Source organism: Channa argus, chromosome 17 (assembly GCF_033026475.1).
Source record: "Channa argus isolate prfri chromosome 17, Channa argus male v1.0, whole genome shotgun sequence".
NCBI classification, from domain to species: domain Eukaryota; kingdom Metazoa; phylum Chordata; class Actinopteri; order Anabantiformes; family Channidae; genus Channa; species Channa argus.
Window position 1 is genome coordinate 19,132,617 of NC_090213.1, and position 19,785 is coordinate 19,152,401.

The 19,785-nt window shown below is 41.0% G+C and overlaps 2 protein-coding genes across 3 annotated transcripts; one reads left to right on the forward strand and one right to left on the reverse strand.

The window, feature by feature from the left end:
* Nucleotides 1–3,373: 3,373 nt before the first annotated feature.
* ddhd1b (DDHD domain containing 1b) lies at nucleotides 3,374–14,986 on the reverse strand. Its single transcript, XM_067481305.1, has 13 exons — nucleotides 13,925–14,986; nucleotides 12,448–12,624; nucleotides 11,939–12,067; nucleotides 11,600–11,747; nucleotides 11,396–11,505; nucleotides 10,293–10,399; nucleotides 9,725–9,981; nucleotides 8,405–8,480; nucleotides 7,964–8,113; nucleotides 7,691–7,755; nucleotides 7,339–7,517; nucleotides 5,898–6,152; nucleotides 3,374–5,620 (listed from the first exon to the last, which is right to left on the reverse strand). The coding sequence occupies exons 1-13, from the start codon at nucleotides 14,622–14,624 to the stop codon at nucleotides 5,436–5,438; spliced, it is 2,538 nt and encodes an 845-aa protein (XP_067337406.1). The 5' UTR covers nucleotides 14,625–14,986; the 3' UTR covers nucleotides 3,374–5,435.
* Nucleotides 14,987–15,236: 250 nt separating this feature from the next.
* cgrrf1 (cell growth regulator with ring finger domain 1) lies at nucleotides 15,237–18,772 on the forward strand. 2 transcript variants are annotated; one of them, XM_067481309.1, is made up of 6 exons: nucleotides 15,237–15,545; nucleotides 16,029–16,165; nucleotides 16,298–16,475; nucleotides 16,570–16,717; nucleotides 17,057–17,164; nucleotides 18,121–18,772. In XM_067481309.1, the coding sequence occupies exons 1-6, from the start codon at nucleotides 15,520–15,522 to the stop codon at nucleotides 18,430–18,432; spliced, it is 909 nt and encodes a 302-aa protein (XP_067337410.1). In that variant the 5' UTR covers nucleotides 15,237–15,519; the 3' UTR covers nucleotides 18,433–18,772. The 2 variants fall into 2 exon arrangements, with proteins under 2 accessions (XP_067337410.1, XP_067337409.1); XM_067481308.1 differs by having other exon boundaries at nucleotides 15,240–15,623.
* The last annotated feature ends 1,013 nt before the right edge of the window (nucleotides 18,773–19,785 follow it).

Sequence of the window (19,785 nt, forward strand, 5' to 3'; positions counted from 1 at the left end):
CATTACACACATGATAGAGTTATTTTTGATCAGGATCTGTCCTTTAACTCACATATAAAACAAATCTCTAGAACAGCCTCCTTCCACCTACGGAATATTGCCAAAATTAGGAGCATCCTGTCTCAAAGTGATGCCGAAAAACTGGTCCATGCATTTGTTACCTCTAGGTTGGACTACTGTAATTCCCTACTTTCAGGATGCCCCAGTAACTCCCTAAAGAGCCTGCAATTAATCCAAAATGCTGCAGCAAGAGTGCTGACAGGAACTAGCAAGAGAGATCATATTTCACCTTCACTAGCTTCTCTCCATTGGCTTCTCATTAAATGTAGAATAGAATTTAAAACCCTGCTTCTTACATATAAAGCTCTGAATGGTCAGGCTCCATCATATTTAGAAGACCTCATAGCACCATATCATCCCAGTAGACCACTTCGCTCTCAGAATGCAGGCCTACTTGTGGTTCCCAGAATTTCCAAAAGTAGAATGGGAGGTAGAGCCTTTAGCTATCAAGCTCCTCTCTTGTGGAACCAGCTCCCAGTTCAGATTCGGGAAGCAGACACCCTCTCTACTTTTAAGTCTAGGCTTAAAACCTTCCTTTTTAATAAAGCATATAGTTAGTTATAGTTATGCTGCTATAGGCTTAGACTGCTGGGGGACCCACCCCCCAATGCACTGAGCTCCTTTCCTCCTCTTGACCATCTCTCCTCTCCTCTCACCCCGCAATTGTCACCACTGTATGTCATTAACTCTGTGTGTTCTCTCCCGTAGTTGTCTTTGTCCTCCTCTCTCTGTCCCTTTCTGCAGGTGTCCCCCGGCTTTGAAGCTGTGTGTCTTCCAGCGTGAAGCTACTGGTCCTACCAATCTGCCCGATGTTTTGTTGTTGCTTTTGTTGCTCTGTCCTTTTCTCTCTCCCCTTTCCACTCACCCCAACCGGTCGAGGCAGATGGCCGTCCACCCTGAGCCTGGTTCTGCTGGAGGTTTCTTCCGTTAAAGGGAGTTTTTCCTCTCCACTGTTGCCTATGGCTTGCTCCAGGGGGAATTGTTGGGTTCTCTTTATATATCTTTATAATCTTGACTTTATTCTGTAAAGTGCCCTGAGATGACTTTGTTGTGAATTGGCGCTATATAAATAAAGTTGAATTGAATTGAATTGAAATTGAATTGATAAATAAATACATCTTTCTGCCTATCGGTTGTCATCCCAAATTCTTATGTATCTTCAATTAGTTGCTTTGTTTGATGATAATTATAACATCTGTAAATGGTACAAAAAAAAAATTCCTTTGAAATTTGACTAGTTTAAAAATAAATATATGATCCTCTTGAACTTGATGCAAAGGTGCTTCATCACAGGAAAGTGCCTCTCGTAGAAATCTAGAGCCAAAAAAGTGACCCCAAGAAGTCAGCTTATGAGATTGGACTAAACAAATGAATATGAACCAGAAGGGTGATGTTTGGATGGCCCCATTTTTAATGAAAAAGCAAAGATCTATCAATGTAAAGCACCACATCAACCAAGAAGGAAGAGGTCAAGCCACAGTCCAAGGCGAGAAAAGCGGATCCATTAACTTAAAACACATCTATTCTCAGTGGACCAAACAACTCAGACTTTCTAACAACAAAGCTCTAGAGCATGTTTTCATTTTGCTTCCATAAATTATGGCACAGATAATGGTAGGCCTGACGTCCTCCACAAAAAGGAGATATTCATTTATTCCTATGACATTTACCACAAGGTAAACCACATGTAAACAAGGTCAGGTACAGGTAGGAACAGGTGAGTCCAGACGGTACGCTGTTTGGCATTAGAATAAAACTGGAACAAAAGGACACATGATCACCAGTAGTGATCTACAGTGATCAGGCAGCCACACGGTGCAGCATGAGAAAAAACAATCCTTAATTAACACTGAGTACTACTGCAAATTATACGTAGATTAGGTTTTTAATAGGGGGTTTTAAGTATCAACAAAAAAGTTATCTGACTATCAATTCAATTGTTTGCAATTGTTCTTTCATCTTCACATAATGGCATTATTCTTTATCACGATTTACCAAAAATACCCATGTTTTAAGAGGAGCTGATGAGTTTGAACTACATGGGCCCTGAGAGCTTATCACACTAAAACTAAAAAAAAAAAAAAGTAAAACACATGCAAATAAAACAAACACAAAAAACAACAGCATCAATTTGACAACACAGGTTTAAAAACCATGCAAAGACATCAAATTGTATTTGATTTCTCTCATTGCAGTGCAGTTCTGTACTTAATTTACTTTCCTCAATCTGCAGTAGTTTTTTTTTTCTATGTTGCACCTGTGTTGTCAAATTGATGAAGATGTACATGTTGGTAGGTATGTTCTAAAAATGCAGTTCAGGTTGTTTCTGGATGCAGCTCTGCTCATATTAAAACACCAATGGCCAATAAAAAGTGTTGATTTTCCTCTTACTGAGCACATAAAGTACTGACAACCAAGCCAGCCGCAGAAGAAGCGAAGAAGAAATGATTTATTGTCATGCTGCGTGCTGTTGTTTCTAGCAAGCAGACAACAAGAATTCGGAAGTTATGGCTTTGTTGCAGAGAACAGTATCGAAGAACAAGCAAATCAAACTTCTTCGTCCATCCAGAGAAACAAGTCTGACTTTTAAGAGTAAAGTGCAGCACTACTGTGGCCACCTGTTCAAGTACCAGTGTTACAGTGTATTTACCAGAGATCTGTTTTTCCTGTCCACACTACAACGCCAAGCCGCTGGTCCCAGATTTACACTCTCTGACTCTGGAGATCGATTTGGAAAAGCTTTGGTTTGGGAGAAGAAAACTGCCATTTCAGTGTGGCCAGACAGAGAGAGGAACGTATGGTTACAGATTTACCTTAATGTATACGAGGTCTTGATTTGCCAGTGTTTTATTTGTTCACATACAATATTTTGTGAGGTCTCAGTGCGTTAAGCTCTCAGAGCAATTGTATCAGACAGCTTTCCACCTGCATTGTACAGAGGTTTACAGTGTCTAGTTTTACGTACCCCGTTGATTCGAAATCTGATCTTTTTTTCCTTTGGCTGTTCCTTTTCAGGGGTCGCCTCCATCTAACGCTGTCCTCTGCATCCTCTTCTCTCACACCAACGAACTTCATGCCCTCTCTCTAATAAAGCCACTTTGAGAATAAATAATAAAAAAAAAGGATGAGCCGTTTAAATCCAGTCATTGTATGAATAACTAACTGAATGACACTGAATTTCAGTGAACCCAACAAATCCAACAAAAATCCCAACATTTCTTTCAAAACAGAACTGAAAAAAAAAAAAAACAACAAAAAAACGCTGCATCGGAACTACAGCACATTAATGGAGGCAGAGATCAAGTCCAGAGGCTCAAGTTCCAACAGATGTTTGTAGCAGTAAAACTCAGAATGAATACACACAGTACTTCAAACATCAAATATGAGAAAATCATACAGAAAGGCAGGATTGTAAACATGTGTAAAAACAATAAAAGAAAGTAAAAAAATTAAACTCCAAGCTTGTTTATGGCAGATTCCCTCCTTTTAGATTTACCAAGTTCTAAATGCATGCTGATGTCAAATGTCTGTAGAGAGGCCACGTCAATATCATGCTTTGTTGTAGCTAAACTGTAGCTGCAATTGCTTTAAAAAAAAAATACAAAATTCTTTAAAAAATATTTTATTTAGACTGACTGAAGAGTGAGATGTTTGTTCAGGTGCCTTAGGACGAAGTGAAAATCTGAAACGATGTGCTGCATGGTGTTTTCGGTGAAAGCAGCAGCAGTTTGCTCTACGTCTAAAATTAGACTTTAGCATCAAGCCGTCACTTTGACTGACTTAAAAGCTCGAACGACTCATTTGGCAAAAAAATATGAACTGCACTTTTTATCTGCTAAACTCCAGCCTTCCTACCTGACCAACTGGCATCATGAAGTGACAAATTCTAATAAGGAAGAGATTCTGATTTTCCTACTGTAATCATTCCTCCTGTCCACACCGACTACGAAGCGACTTCTGTCCCAAACAACAATGCATCAAGTAAGCCATGCTGCCGTGCTTTTCGAGCTTACACAGTAAGTCCACCAGCTGTTCATATGCCTCAACACTTCTCTGCAGTCTTTTGCAACGCACCTGCGTATTTATCAAAAGCAGATTAAAATCCCGGTTTGGTGTAAACCAGTTCTTCAGAAGGACCTGTGCTGTATAAATCAGGTTTCCTTAAACTCTTTCTCCTCTAAACACATTGATTGAGCATAGTTTGCCATAAAAAGAGGTCTACACAGAACATCACCAAGTTAGGAGGCTTTTCATTCATGTCTTTCAGTCAGAGTCTTACTCTGTGTCCTCTACAACCGTATCACTGCTAAAGTTAGGCAACTGCTTTGACAAGTGTGTTTTGGGGATTTCTGCCCTCTACTGACCAGAAACACAGAATCACTTAATGCTGCTTTAACTCAGATGCTGAGAGTTTTAAGAATAACTGTCTGTCAGGGATTGCAATCGAATCACCTGTCGTTTGGACCATTTCATTTGGAGATTATGAGAACTATGGAGAAACAATTTCTTTGGAGATTGACATTAGACATGGAACAAATACTGGGATTTTCTCTATGGCTACAGTTTGAGCAGCAAAAAACAGTCCAATACAGCAGGGTGCTTTGGCAAAAGAACCTGGGGTTGTTGTACAGAGGGTACCAGGAAACAGAAGACTGGCTTTGAGTGCAAACACATGTCTGCTCAAGTCATTGAAGTAACAGTTTAAACGGAGAGGAATTATGATGCAATGTGTGAAACGGGTAAATCATTTGTGTGTGGTTGCATCTGTGTCGGGTCAATTCATGTTCAATTCATTCGATCACAGTTAGCTTTGCTTGCAGCATACGGAAATCTCACACTGCCAATGTTAAAATAAAATCTTTGAATCGAAGTGAAATCTGATTTGCAGAGTGCATAACACACAAGCCATTCAAATAGAAATGGAGTATTGTGTTTAAAAACATATTACTGCCAACAACTACATTAACATTCTGCTGGGAAATAATTATGTAACATTTTAGTGTAGAGTAGAGTTTAATGGACATAGCAGCCTTTTAGCCACGACAGGAGCTTTAGCTTTAGTTTGGTTTTTCAAATTTCTTCCAATCAAAAAAAAAAAAAAAAAAAAAAAAGAATACATCTTTTGCAACATTTAAACAATATCAAAAAACAAATTTTCATCTACAACATTTTCTATCATTTAAATATGAGTTAGTAATCAAAGATGTTAGTCTTTCCAAAGTCAGCGTCATCATATATTTCATATTACAGATTTCAGAAACCTGTGTGAGTCAAAAGGGTTCCACTGAATGAAGCCACATTTTTATACATTCCATAACATGGGTTTGGATGAATAGAATGTGAATTGACCCCAGCTGTGTCAGTTTGCACTTATGTTACGAGGTGTCTGAGTTGTCTTCTGCAGGTACAGGTTGTTCTTGTGGTCTGTACATGAAGTTGAGCAGGAACAGAGCCACATCATAAGAGCACCAGTAGGCCGTGTGTGAGGTCACCGCTGACCAATATCGACTCTCCACCAAGCCCTCGCGCAGCTCATAGTCAATGCGTCTGTCCAGTTCCACTGCAACAGAAAAAAAAAACACAAGATCTCCATCTAGCTGTCAGTAAAGTAGTTCTGAGTCCCTGCTGGACTTAATCTCACAAATAAAAAAAAATGACAGCAGGAAGTGATTGAAATAAAGTGCCAGAAGAGGAAGATTTTTGTTTTACGTTTAAGTTTAGGTGCACAAGAAGTTGACTTGAACTTTTGTTTTAAATATTGTGAGTGAGGATGCTCAGTGTGTAGAGTTAGGTGGCTTGTTCCAACACTGTGGGACCAGCAAAAGCCTCATACTTACACGAGGTGCTGTCCATGACAGCTGAGGTGGACTGGGACATGGCAGGCTCCACCTCGCTCGTCTCTTCCTCTAACCGTTTGTCTTTGTCTTCACTCTCTGCCCCCGTTGCTCCTTCTCCTGAAGCCACATTTTCCAATTCAGCTGCTCCACCCTCACAATCTGAGGGCTCTTCCTCCACTCCGCCCACCTGGCCACTGGATCGGGAAAAGCGAGAAAACAAGATTCCTCCGATTCCCTTTCCCAGACTTGCAGCACCTGAGGGGAGGTAATATTTGTGGATGGTATAAATATTTACTGTACATAGTGCCAACGGTCGCGGTGGAGAAACTGAGGCTTTCTGAAGCACTGAATCTATATAAAGCAACAGTGTTGAAACTGGTTCAGTGTTTGGAAGAATTTGAAACAGTTAAAATGGCAGCATGTCAATGGGTGAAAAAAAAAAAAGATATAAAAGTTGATCAAAAGATGCTTTTTATGCTGCCAGCACTGTTAATTTGTTTAATAAAAGTTTGAATTATGAAGAATATCTTTTTAAATACACTTTGCAACACTAAATGAGTTTAAAATCAGTGCCATACATTTCGGATTGTGACGAAATGGGGCTTCAGGTGGTGTGGTCATGTGATTTTTCACCTGGTGAAGTGAAGCTTTAAAACATCTTTACGCTATACTTCTGCTTCAAAAGCTTAATACTGTATCTGCTTCAAGCGTAACATCACAATGCACTGAGTTGAATAGAATGACTGTGCTCAGTTCTACTGAGCCGACAACAAGTTATGGGACAAATATTAGCAGGTGACGGAGCAGTGGCATATCCCTGACTTCTGCTGAACCTTTGACCACAACTGCCTTTAAAGTGAATTCAGCCAAGGTTTCTGTAACACTGTGTTGAGTTTTCTTCTCTGTTGAGGTTTTGTTTTGTTGTACTTCAAACAATGACAGCTTGAAACTGAGCGGGTCTAAACTGTCAGTTAACATGATAAGTGCATTAAAAAGCAAAGAAGAGTTCTCATGAATACGTGTCATTTTTACTTTCTATGCAATTGTCTGTCAGATAGTTACATTAGCAGGTCCATAAAGATGACACTGTGTTAAAATAGTAAATTCACATCTGCTCCATAATATAAAACACCTGTCATCAGTTGTAAATGTCTCCACCCCATATCAGACACTTAAAGGAAAAGAAAAAGCACACTGTCAGTGTAAGAGAACGAAGCTAATTGCTTCTATTGATTTGTTTAGCTCCTGTTTAGTGCCCACTGCTTACATTGCTACATTATCAGCAGTGCAGGCAGCTTCTGGCTCAAACAAAGTTAGTAAATTCCGTTGGCTTTCACAGTGAATAAAGTCGTTTTTTACCATGAGAAAAAATAACTACCGTCTATACTATATCCTATTGTCATCCACGCAGCCATAACCCTCTAGGGGTCTGTGTGCTCACCCATAATGCTCGCCTTGCCCAGGTTGGTGATGGACTCCCCGTAGTGCCGTCGAACCTGGGGTGGCGAGGTGCAAGGACTGGGGATGCTCTCCGAGTCAGAGACAGATGTGGCCTCCTTCATGGGGTTGAGCAGTGTGGGGCGGATTTGATCGTATGGCGTTGGACTGGTGGTGTTGTACCTACGTAACACAGTCACAGCACATTTAGTCATCATTCTGCCTTAAGGTCTACTTTTCGTAACACAGACACAGGATTCAATCACTATTGGGTTATATAGTACCAGACACAAAGGAACACAACACATATTCTATTTTAGGCGTCATAATCCTTTATATATAACCACAGGCCCCACCAGTGGATTTGAACAGGTGTGATGTTACTGTAGTGCTTTAAGATAAGAGGCTCCAGCCTGTATGCCTGAAAAAGAAAATACAAATGTTTAGGCTGATGACGGTCTCTCACAACACCAGTTTACAGAAATGTGTTTCTTCCACAGTTCATTTTAATATCATTGCCAGCTCACTAGTTTTCATTGTTATGAACACAATACTGTAACTTATAAAAAAGCAAAGAAGTGGGTGCTGATTGCAATCTGACACAAGCAGATGTCGATACTGCAGCTCACCACTGGGTCTGTGGGATGGAATAGATTGAAGAGGCGTTTGCAGATAGATGTGGGGAGGATGTGGTCCTGCACGCCATTGTTTCCAGGCCGGATCCCTCGCAATGCCAAGAAAACAGCCAGAGGGGAGCCCATGCAGAAGAAGTTTTCTACCTGCAACACAGATCAGGGTGCATTGAGACCAGAGACATCGTGGTGTAAAACACAGTCAGAGCCTTAGTGCTGCTCAATGCCCCAGACAATGACACCGTTCCCTTATCTTGCACCTTATCCTTGAGTTTCAGTCAGCCCCACAGAAAACATAAAGAGGACGTGGGAGGATTGTTGTTCTTATAAGAAGACTTGAGTCACAGGGAGTGTTGCTGTCATTATATCCACAACACATGCTGAACTAAAAAAAGCTGGTCACTGATCACAAACACAGTACAGTCCAACAATTGTTACCTTGAATTTTAAGGCTGGCACTGCAACACAAGATGAGGTCTGCAGACCCTGAAACTGATCCTCCAAGTCTCTCAACCTGACGGGGGAATCAGTAACATACAGAGAGGATCAAAATTACAAAAAAAAAAAAAAAAACAATTACATAATTGACTCAAAGAAAACATTTCACTAGCTTCATCGTATTTTGTAAATACAAGCATAGATAGAGTTGTAGGCCTGGAACATGCTCAGGACATTTAGGACGGAGACAAAATTTTACTGAATAGTTTAGAAAATATATAAATGATAAAAATAAAAAATGTTATAAAAATGTTTGGAATGACGCTATGCTGTGTTCACAACTTTGACAATTGTCGAGCTGTTCAAAAAGAATTTCTCAATGCAAGACTTTACCATTTTTTTTCCCAGGACTCTGGGGAAACCTTGTAAAAGCCAAGGGCAGACTCCAATTGCATTGCATAATAACCATCATGCTACCATAAGGAATTTAGCCATGTGGGTAAATTAAGTAAAATGTATAACACCTTTTACAGAGAAGAGCTCACAAAGTGCTCCACATGAAAACAATAAAAAATAGAAAACCATAGGACATAAAAAAAAGAACAGACCAAAACAGAACACATCAAATATTGACAACAGACAAAGACAAATGTACAACACTAGTCAAAGTAACCGATTTTCTACATTTCATTCTCCTTCCTTTTATGGTCAGGGTTGGGACGAGCCTGTCTATACAGGTACAGTCGTGGTCAAAAATACCAGCACCCGTCAACTCTGTCAGAAAATGCCACCTTTCTCTGAGAAAATCCTTCCAATTGCAAATGTTTTGGTTTTCACGTGCTTACGGTTTTTGTTTGCACTGGAGCAACACAAAAATAAAAAAAAACTGAGAAGAAAAGTCAAATCTGATACAATTCCACACAGAACCCAAAAAATGCACTATACAAAATTATTGGCACCCTAAACTTAAAGTTTGGTAGCACCCTCTTTGGAAAAAAACAACGGGTTGCATTTTCTGACAGAATTGCAAGAGTCACCCTTGGTTTTAAGCCTGGTGCCAACAAATTGTGGTTAGCAGACCTGAGTGCTCTGCAGGGAGCATGAAGCAAGTCATATGATGCAGGTTGATAATTTGACCTTTCTGATACAGAGCTTCCTCTTTGTCACGACCATGGAGTAGGTCTTCTGACAGGGTTGATGAAGAAATGAGAATGATAAATGAGAAGCTACTCAATCTACTCTACAGCTACTCGCATCAGGTAAAGTGAAATAACATGTTGCCAGTTGAGACATCTGCTTTACATCCTTGTCCTGCAATACCTGAGGCGTGTCAGTCTCAGCTGCTCCTGAAGGTGCCGCTCCTCATCACTTGGCCAGCGTGCCTTTGTCTCCTCTGGGTCAGGTGCTTCTTGATGATGAAAGCGCACGGGGTCCCAGCCTGTCATGATGTCGTAGGTGATGACGCAGCCCAACGAGTGCGATACTATGGACACCTTACCATTAGTCTCAAAGTCTGGATTCCGTGAGCAGAAGAGCGAGTACAGACGATTCAGCTCTAGAGTCAAACCCCTGGTTATCTACGTACACACACACACACACACACACAAAGTATTTGTCTGTGATACTACTTTTATTGAGTCAGCGTAATTTAAATTAATTTTGTTTTATATTTTGACACTTCACTTGATTAATCATGTACTACTTTTCACAATCAGGTAATTGACCATAACTCAATCCTACACAGCCGTTTTTTGCAGGATTGAATTCTAACTGAGTTCAGTAAATTCAGACTTATGGGACTTAAGCTTGCCAACTATCAGCAGGGTGACAAAGTGCACATGCACAGTCAATAGGAGAACCCCAGGCTGAAAAGGTGTGTCAGGCTCACCTCGTCTCTGTACAGAGGGCTGGTGTAGTACATGATGTCCATGGCGCTGCTGTTTAGCATGTCTCTGAGACCTCGCACTTTATCTGGAGTGATGGAGTCCACCGTGTCTGCAGGGAAAACATGCAAATACATCCACTGTCACATAAACTGTCACATGCTCCATTCAGATATGGAACCTATAAACACATACAATCCCCTCCAAAAGTATTGGAAGTCAATTTTTTGCTCTACTGGAAGACATTTGGAGATAGATATTTTAAACAATACATAACATTTTGTGTTGGTCTCATATTTACCTTTTAAACAATAAGGGGGTGACAGGGCAGTTCAGGATCCCTGAATTACGCAGCCCAAACCATGAAAAACCTACATTCAAGTTACTGACAGACTAACTTTCACCAGCACTGTATTATTTTATTGAAGACGTGTTTTTTATAAAATATATATATATATCTCTCTCTCTCTCTCTCTGTGTCTCTGGGCAAGACACTGAACCCCTAACAGCCCATTCCCCTCCCCAGCTGTGCAGTGCCGGTCCAAGCCAGGTAGAAATTGGGGATGGTTGCGTCAGGAGGGGCATCCGGTGTAAAAACTGCCAAATCAACATGCGGCTAATGATCCGCTGTGGCGACCCTGAACTCACGGGATAAGCCGAAAGGACAAAAAAAAAAAAAAAAGTGGATATATGTGGCTAACACATATACATCTTTCTTTGTTTGTTTTTGTTCTTTTTTTTTTAAACAGACATTCCAAAATTCTTTTTGGACTTTGCCATTATGGGGTACTGACTGGACTTTAATGAGAAAAAGATGAATTTAAACAAACAAAAATAACAAGATTGAAAAAAAGTGAAGGGGGTCTGATAACGTTCTGAATGCACTGTACATAAGAAGGTGTGTTTCTGCTCCCTAAGACGGTTTATTCAGCTTGGTGAGGTGCATTATTTAATTATTGCTAAACAGTCTATCAATTACACCATGCAGTGGCAAATACTACAATAAGTAAAAATATAAACATTTATTTATTCCGTACTTTCCACTTGAGTTAAATCACTTGTATTCTTTGTTAAAGCCAAACCACTGACAAGTCAAAGTGCAGCGTACCTCCATCCAGAGTCAGTTTTGACCTCCACTCCACAGGAAGGAACTCCACATGCTCTGTGGTGCGATCAGAGAAGTGTTTCTCCTCCATCTTTCTTGCAGCATCTCTCATCCTGCACACCAACCGACATAAAGCAATTACTTCAGGAATCATTCTTAATCAAGTGAAATCTCTACGCTCCCAATGGAAACCTCCCCATATCTCACATGCTGGTGTTTCTGATAATGCGACCCTGGTCCATCTTCTGGCCAATGCCATGCACTACAAAGACAATGTGTGTTGTCTCAGGTGGGGTGTCCTCCGGCGCTGCCTCCTCCACGTATCCACGATGGAGACGTGTCCCACTGCTGGAAGCTGAGGACATTAGATTATTTTATAGCATTTGGTCTGCTACTACTAACCTGAAGCTATAACATACCAATTTTGCATCTATGCTCTATATTAGGCCACACACAAAATGTTTGACCAATAGTAGTTCCAAGAATTGCTCCTGCAGTCGATTGGCTAAACTGATCTTCTGTGTCTGGCAGCGTTTGTTCACATACCTTTAGAGAATCCTAGTTTCTGAGTGACAGTTCGTGCGATCTTGGAGGTGGTGGCATCACTGTACAGGTACACTTCATCTACACTGTGCCAGTCCACATGGCTCCGGCTCAGCTTCAGACTGTGGATGGCTGCGAGACAGTCGCACTGTGATTAACAGCAAGTGGCACACTTCAGCAGACATAATTAATTTACCATTCCCCATGGGTGTATATGTGTTAAATGTGTGTGAATTGAAGTACATTTGAAGACTGCTGAAAGCTCCTCCCCTCTCAGGTAAGGTTCCTACTTGGTTCAGCTGGAGTCAGCTAAAATAACGTCACCTGACTTGTATTGTAGCCTTTTACTGAATGTTAGAATAACAAACAAACACACACATTGTTACCCATTTTATAGCACCTGTAGTCTTTAAACACATTCACCTCTTCACACACCTTTACTTTCTTTGTCTGTCACACACATACACACACACACACACACACACACACACACCATGTCTTACATTCCTTACCATCCTTGCTGTCCACTGTGGTCGTCACTGCCTCCATCTCGTAGGTGTCCCTCATCTGTTGCCCCCGGAAACGGGCGAGGTGCTCCAGCTCGATGAGGTCACTTTCATCTTCCTCCAGAGGAAGCCAGGTTCCATCAATGAACCACTGACCCCTCATCACAGGGATACGGTCTTGTTCTGAGGACACGCCATGGCATTTAAGCACACTGTCTGAAAGCTCATGCAGCTCATACTTGCTTAACTTACTTCCATAGCTTAAACAAAGTACAGGAAATGCTTTAAATACGAGCGGGAGAATAAAAATATTTGAAGTGAGCAAGACAAATATAGAAAGGGTGTTCATGCTCACAAGGCATAAAGTGAAAACTTGATTGTGAGTGAAAAACTTTAACGCGGGTTAAAAAAGACTTTTGTCAAACAAAAATAGATCAATTGAGGAAGCTGCCATCACTGAAATATTATCTTTGCAAATACCAAAGGATATCTCCTTCTGTCTCTTCTCATTTTGGAATGTTGGTTGGACAAATTAGGGCATTTCAAAAGTCCTTTTGAGCTCAGAAAGATTTGTTGCATAACCTAAGAAAAATTGATTTGACTTGACTTCATCAGCCATATACACGTTAAATATACTTCTTGCAGAGTCAGATCATACTGTGTAGTGTTTTTAGGAGTTGCATTCACAGCAGAAATCATCTCAGAGGCATGAGTGTGTCTATTTCATGGGTGATCTTGTGAGGAATTTGAATTTGAACTGACAAATCAATAATGACTAAAATAGAAGAAATTATCTACAATCTGCTGTATATAAACTGATTCAGTTAGACTTGTAGCAGTTTTATAGCAATAGCTATTATTTATTAATGATAGTCAAAGTAGGTTAACAGTAAACTGTGGTAGTGGAGTATGATTGGTACAGACGAAGATGTCGAAGCCCCCTAGCCGTCCTATACAGGAGACTGGATTGGAATGTGTTAATGTGTCTCTCATTAGTCATTTAGCATCAATATTCCATTGTTTATAGTTTTTATGTGGTCATTCTGCGTATCTGCTTAGTTATTGAGTTTTTAGCCATTTTGCATCTTTAAAAAGTAACTTTTAACATTTCTGCTCTAATTTTTGTTTTGTCGTCATTTCTCATTAATTGTTTGTGGCTCTTTTGCACTTGTTTTCATTAATTCTACTGGGTATTTTTACATTTTGTTTGTTTCTTTGTGGTTGTTTGATCACCTTTGCAACAAGGAATATTAACCCAGTCACTTTTTACTGATCAGGGAACCGCATGAATAATCTATCCGGTAACTGTAAAGGATCTACGCAGTACAGAGGTAGTGGTAGTAGTAGTTGTACTTGTAGTAGTAGAGTACTGGTAGTAATAATAGGATTTCTCACTAATCAAAGAAGGTAAGGTAGTAACTTCAAGGCTGTGGTTTGCTGAATCAGATTTATCATTATGTGCATAAATCATTGTCATGCTCACGGTTCCAGTAAACGGGATAGCATTCCTTCTCCCTGATATCCACTTCATAGAGCCCCCCTCTGACACACACTGCCTCCACGCTGGTGTTGATGTCGTCCAGAACCTCCACACGGACACTTCCACTGTCCAATGCCCCGCTTTCTGGCAGGATCTCTCTGGACACGGTTGCCTCATTCCCTTCGGCCTCGGCCTGATCGATGGGGCGTTTGACCTTGTCAGGGTTCTGCTCGCAGAACCTCCGATAAACGATCTCGATTTTTAAAGAATCGTGTCCGACGAAGGGCTTCCACGTCCGCTTGTCCTCTTTGTAAAACCAGCGCACCTCTTCTGGACCCAGCTCCGCGACAATCTCACCGCGGTGCCTGGAGCTGTTGGACCGTACGCGCTTCTTGGTGGTGACATTCCCATCACTTTCAGCGTAGTCTGCTTCGATATCTAGGTACGAGGAGCCCGTGTATTCCTCCCCTGGCAGGCCTAGCATGATGCCATCCTGGGATAAGCGGTGCGCGTCCCCCCGTAGCAGGGGCAGGTGTCTTTCTAAGCCGGGCTGCACTGTGCCCCTATCCCCAACACCAACGCTGTCTCCCAGCGAATTGTCGTCGTAGCCGGACACAAACACATCATTTGCCATATCCCATTCACTACTGCTGACGGAGTTATTCTCCGAGCTCTGCTGGCGGATAGTCGTTTTATCATCCATAGTTCTCACGGCACAGCCCAAAATGAGCGGACTTACTACATGAAAACAATGTGATACAAACGTACAATGACGTCCCTCCTGTTTGACTATTACAGACGATTAACGGAATATGTTCCATCAGCTGGTAACATCTGTATCCCTAACTGCTCTTACCACGACAAAAATTTCCTACATTACGGCCACGGCGTAAGAAGCGTTTCCGCAGACTGCTCTAAACTACCCCAAAACCTTTGTCCTGTCGTTCAACACTTCCATTCGCATTCCCGTTTTTTTTTTCCTGGTAACTGCTTCAATCTGATCAATGAACGCTACTAGCTAGGGCGGTAATCTCAGTCGCTTCACAACGTCACGTCAATGGCGACGAGCTGTGCTTCCTGTTTCAACCATTCAAAATAAACTCCAAATCCATGAGCAATAACACGCACTTTAAAATGTTTGTAAAACAGTGAAAAGCTATGGAAGATTATATAGCGAATGAAAATATAGGAGGTAGTGTTTTATACTGTAGGTGAGTGCTCCTATAATAACAGCTTGCACTTTTGCCAAAATTATGTGTACTTCCGGTTGTTTAATTTTGATGGTTTGTTCACTGAAAACATTGATTCTGTTTGGCGTTTTCACTAATTCAGGTTGTTAGTTTACAAGTAGATAATATTGGATCAACTTTTAGTCAGTACAGCATTTTAATAATTATATGATTTTGAAGTAACTACTGTTTTAGTTTGTGGCTAACACAATTGCAAAAATAGTTTAACTTAGTCCTGTATAGTATTTTAATATATCTTTTAGGCCACCGTAGTTTCAGCCGAGGAGTTCCTGTCATGGCCGCTGCATCAAATGTTTACTGGAGGGATATTTGTTAAATGCGTTTCTTTTGCGACATAAATAATATGAAATGGCAGCTGTTTTCCTGGTGACCTTGTATGAGTATTCTCCATTGTTTTACATTAGTGTGGTTTCTATGTGTTTTGTAGTTACCGCCGCTATGGTGCTTGGCTGGTAAGTGACATTTAGCCAAGTTATCTTAGCAACAGTCTGATACATTATTGTCATAGTTTGACTGCTTCCACTCAAGCGTCTCTCGAGTATTATCGGCGTAACGTTACAGTCATGAATCTGTCATTATAGACAGAAATATAGATATGTTATATGTTATGTTGTCGCAGGCAACCATGGCGGTATAGAATCAGTGTCAGCTAACGTTAAAGCTCTGTTACAGTTTCTGTAGATTCCTAACAAACATGTTCATAAATTCCATAATAAATACTTTTTATTTCGCTGTTGCAAAGTACAATTTAAGAAAATGCAACCGTTGCTTTAAATAACTAATTGCCCTTATGCCAAAGTGCATTAAAACAGTAAAACTCTCTTTATTCTTGCTTCACTCTGCCTCGTGTCCTGCAGGTTTGGCTTCGATGTCCCCGTGATCCTACGCAGCTCTGACGAGACGGAGTCTATTCAACCAACCCCTGAGAAGCAAATGGTTCAGGTGACTAATCCCTTCGCCCTGGAGCTGGGCTCTGGGCCGGCCTCCGTCACTGGTAAGAAGTACTGTCACTGTAATGGGTGAAGTTAGGTGTAATTTGGTTTTAAAGTGTCTGGGAGTGTTAAATACTCTCTCCATCTTGTTTTATGTCCAGGCCATGATAATATTAGTGAACACTCTTTTGCAGATGGTGTGTCTTTGAGGTCTTGCTGTTTGGAACCCTGTGTCCTGAACTGTTTTTGGGGGTGTGAGGTCAGTGCACTGCAGGGGGTGCTGCAGGCTCATCAGCATAGCCTGAGGCTCAGCACCCCTAAACATTTCCAGGAGGCGCTACACCTCAGCTACTACCACTGCCAGAGCTTCTAGTATCCTTGACAGTACTGACAAAGGGTCACATAGTTGTAGGACACTTGCATTATCAACGTCCTGATGTTTGTCTCTTTGACCACAACCTATCAGCATTGGTGGTGAAGAGAGAGAGGAACATCGCTCACAGCTTCCTGCTGAGAAGGGGATCAAAGACTTTGGTCCGTTGCCAAGGGAACGCTACCCACTGGTGGTAGTGCTTATGCTGGCAGAGCCTGAAGCCAGAGACAAGTACAATATTGTGAGTCCATCTCTTGTTTAGACATTGAAGTCTGGTTGTTTGCTGTTTATTTTTACCATGTCTGATTGCTGATAAGGTAAAATGACCTATTATTATTTATACTTCACATACAGGTACAAGGCTATTGAGGAAACTAACACCCACATATTGAATTAAAAACCTTAAAAAATGTTTCATTGCTGTTGGATCTGATAAATATTTAACTGACAATACTCAAACCAAGTCAAGAGTTGGAGTTATGTTCATTTACAGAGTCAGTGTAATAAGCCAGAATTAATAAAGTTTTCAAACATACAGCTTGAACACGAACTCACATTAGGTTTCCTCTCTCTCTTTCAGGTGGCCAATGTGACAGTTATTCATGTTCCTGACGACAAGTATCGCCTTTCTGCACGAGTTCTCTTTCAGTACCTTCTCACTTCACAAGGGAACATGTATGAGTTAAAGGTATGTCACAGTTTGTTTTGTCTAAAATTGCTCGTTAGATAGCTGGTAACCACATTTTGACCGTGAACATTTCATTGTCTACCAACTCATAGCTACACAGAATTAAAGGACAGATTTACGTTTTTAAGCTGATAGTAATACAGGAATTACATCTCCTGATTATGTGTTTTACATTTGTTACTCTGCAGCTCAAGTAGAAAACCCAAAAGAGAGATTTGGCACTATTGTAACTTCAGACAAGAACTTACTTGTGTATTGAGGGTTGTTATCCAGCCTTATGATCTACTCATTATCTGTTGAGCTCCAGTCCACGGATCCATACCTTGACATTTTCCTGTAAAAATTGCACAGAATCTATAGGTTCATTCATAATGACAAGCTGTCCCGGACCAGCGGCAGCAAAACAGGTCAAAATTATGATACTGAGATCACAACTTCTTACAGATTGGATATGGAAGAGTTTGGTCAAACTGTAGACTGGTGACAATTTTTCTTGTAGGAGAGTAGCGGCTTCCTTCTTGAAACTCTGTGATGCACACAATTGTTTACTGTGCTGCTGATAGTGGACTCATAAAAAGAAGTGTCAGACTCTGCAATTTCCTCAACATTATCCTTGGGCTCCTTGTGGCCTCCCAGACAATTCCAAACCTTTCTCTTGGTGTGATCTTTAGTAGATCTCCCCTCCAGATGGTAAAAATGATTTTGAATGTTTTTGTTTTTTATATATATATTTATATAAGCAATCAGCCCAAATTGACTGGTGGAGTCTAAACTCTTCAGAAATTCTTACTATGAAAGTGATATAGATATTATTAATTTGTAGTTCATTTGAATAATGAACTGTCCTTTTGTATAAAATTAGTGATGATTCCATTACGATCCCGGTGCTGTCAGTTGGAGGTATTGTTTGAGTCATGTTTTCTCTGCTGACATTCCATGTTTCCTGTACCCTGCAGCCTCTCTTTATGTCAGCTGACAGTGGGGGGTTGTTCGGGTCTCCTGAATCAGAGCAGACTACCCCGGCCAGTGAACCCACAGAGGCCGCCAGCCAAGAGGAGCAGAGTTCAGTGCTGGAGGAGGATTGGTCAGAGAGGATGAGCAGAGACTGTGTGGTCTGTCAGAACGCCACAGTAAACAGGGTGCTGCTTCCCTGCAGACATGCCTGTGTGTGCGACAGCTGTGTGTCACACTTCCAGCACTGCCCCATCTGCAGGGCCTTCGTCCTGGAGTCCTTCACTCTGAGGAATGGGCCGGCTGCACAGCGTTGACTGCACTCTGAACCGCTGAATGTCCTTGAAGCTCTGCAACTCCTTGGCACTGACCTGTGGCAGGATTTTTACACTCCGCTTCCCCTGCTAGAAAAGTTAAGCTACTTATACATCCACTATTTGCTACCTGCCTCGCGATTAGCATCCTTCAAAAGTTCTATTAACAAACATTCCCCCTAGTTTAAGGTTGAGCTTTAAAACATGATTAGACACTGTAAAAAATAAAATATAAGTGATGGCCTAGATATTATGAGATAGATAACATTCTCAGGTCATCATTAAATATATAAACTGAGTAATCAGTATTGTTGTTACAATAAACAGGAAGGTGTATGATTCATGTCACAAGTGATCAGTTTGTTTTCATATTTATAAAGATTGTAAATACTTTAACCTTTTTATGTAAAGAATACACAATACAGAATACACGTTTTCTAATTTACGAATGTACTGGATGGTTTGACGTGGTTTATATGACCAATGCAGTATTTAACCCCAGCCAATTAATTCCTAATCTTTAATGTCATGGTGTAAATGAAGAAGACAGCTGACTATTATCTGTAAGAAAGAATTAAAAGATCTAAAACAAATAAGTAGAAAAACATGTTTAGTGTTGGACCACTCCATGAAATCACACCATGTTTAATCTAGTTAGAATTGGGGTTTATCTCTCATTTGGGTCAAAGATCAACAGCTTTTGGCTTATCCCTTTAGGGGTTGTCATAGCAAAACGTGTCCCGCACGTCAAGTTGGCATGAGTTCTTAAGCTTGATGTCCTTCCTGCCGCAACCCTCCCATTTATCTGGGTTCGGCACCAGCGTGGCCCCTTGGTGGCTAGGCCGGGCCGTAACTGATAGGGTGGGATTCGAATCTGCAGCCCTCTGCATCCCAACCCAACGCTCTACCACTAATCCACCAAGCCCCCCCACCATTGCTGGCATATGAGTGGTGTGATTTTAATCCTGTCCAGAGCACATGTAGGTCATGTTTCTATGGACTGCTCCAGTCATTTCATTTGCGTTTTCTGTGGTGTGCATTTTATCAGCTTAGTGTGACATTTATTTTTTGGGTGAAGTCAGATGTTTGTGCTAATCTGGCGGATGGAAACATGTGAACACCAACATGTAGGTCTGTTTATTGAAATTGCTACGATTTTTTGGGGGGCGAGTCAACAGACTCAGGTGCACCAAGGTTGTCCAACTACAGCTTGGCCATAAATTGTGACTTGGGGATAGTGGTGGTTTATTTCCAGTTTTTCACTTTTTTGTACTTCGCCACTGACTTTTTTTAGCGATTTCCACCTTACTATTGTTCAAGTTTACAGTGAAATTACTCGTGCTGATAAAGAATGTA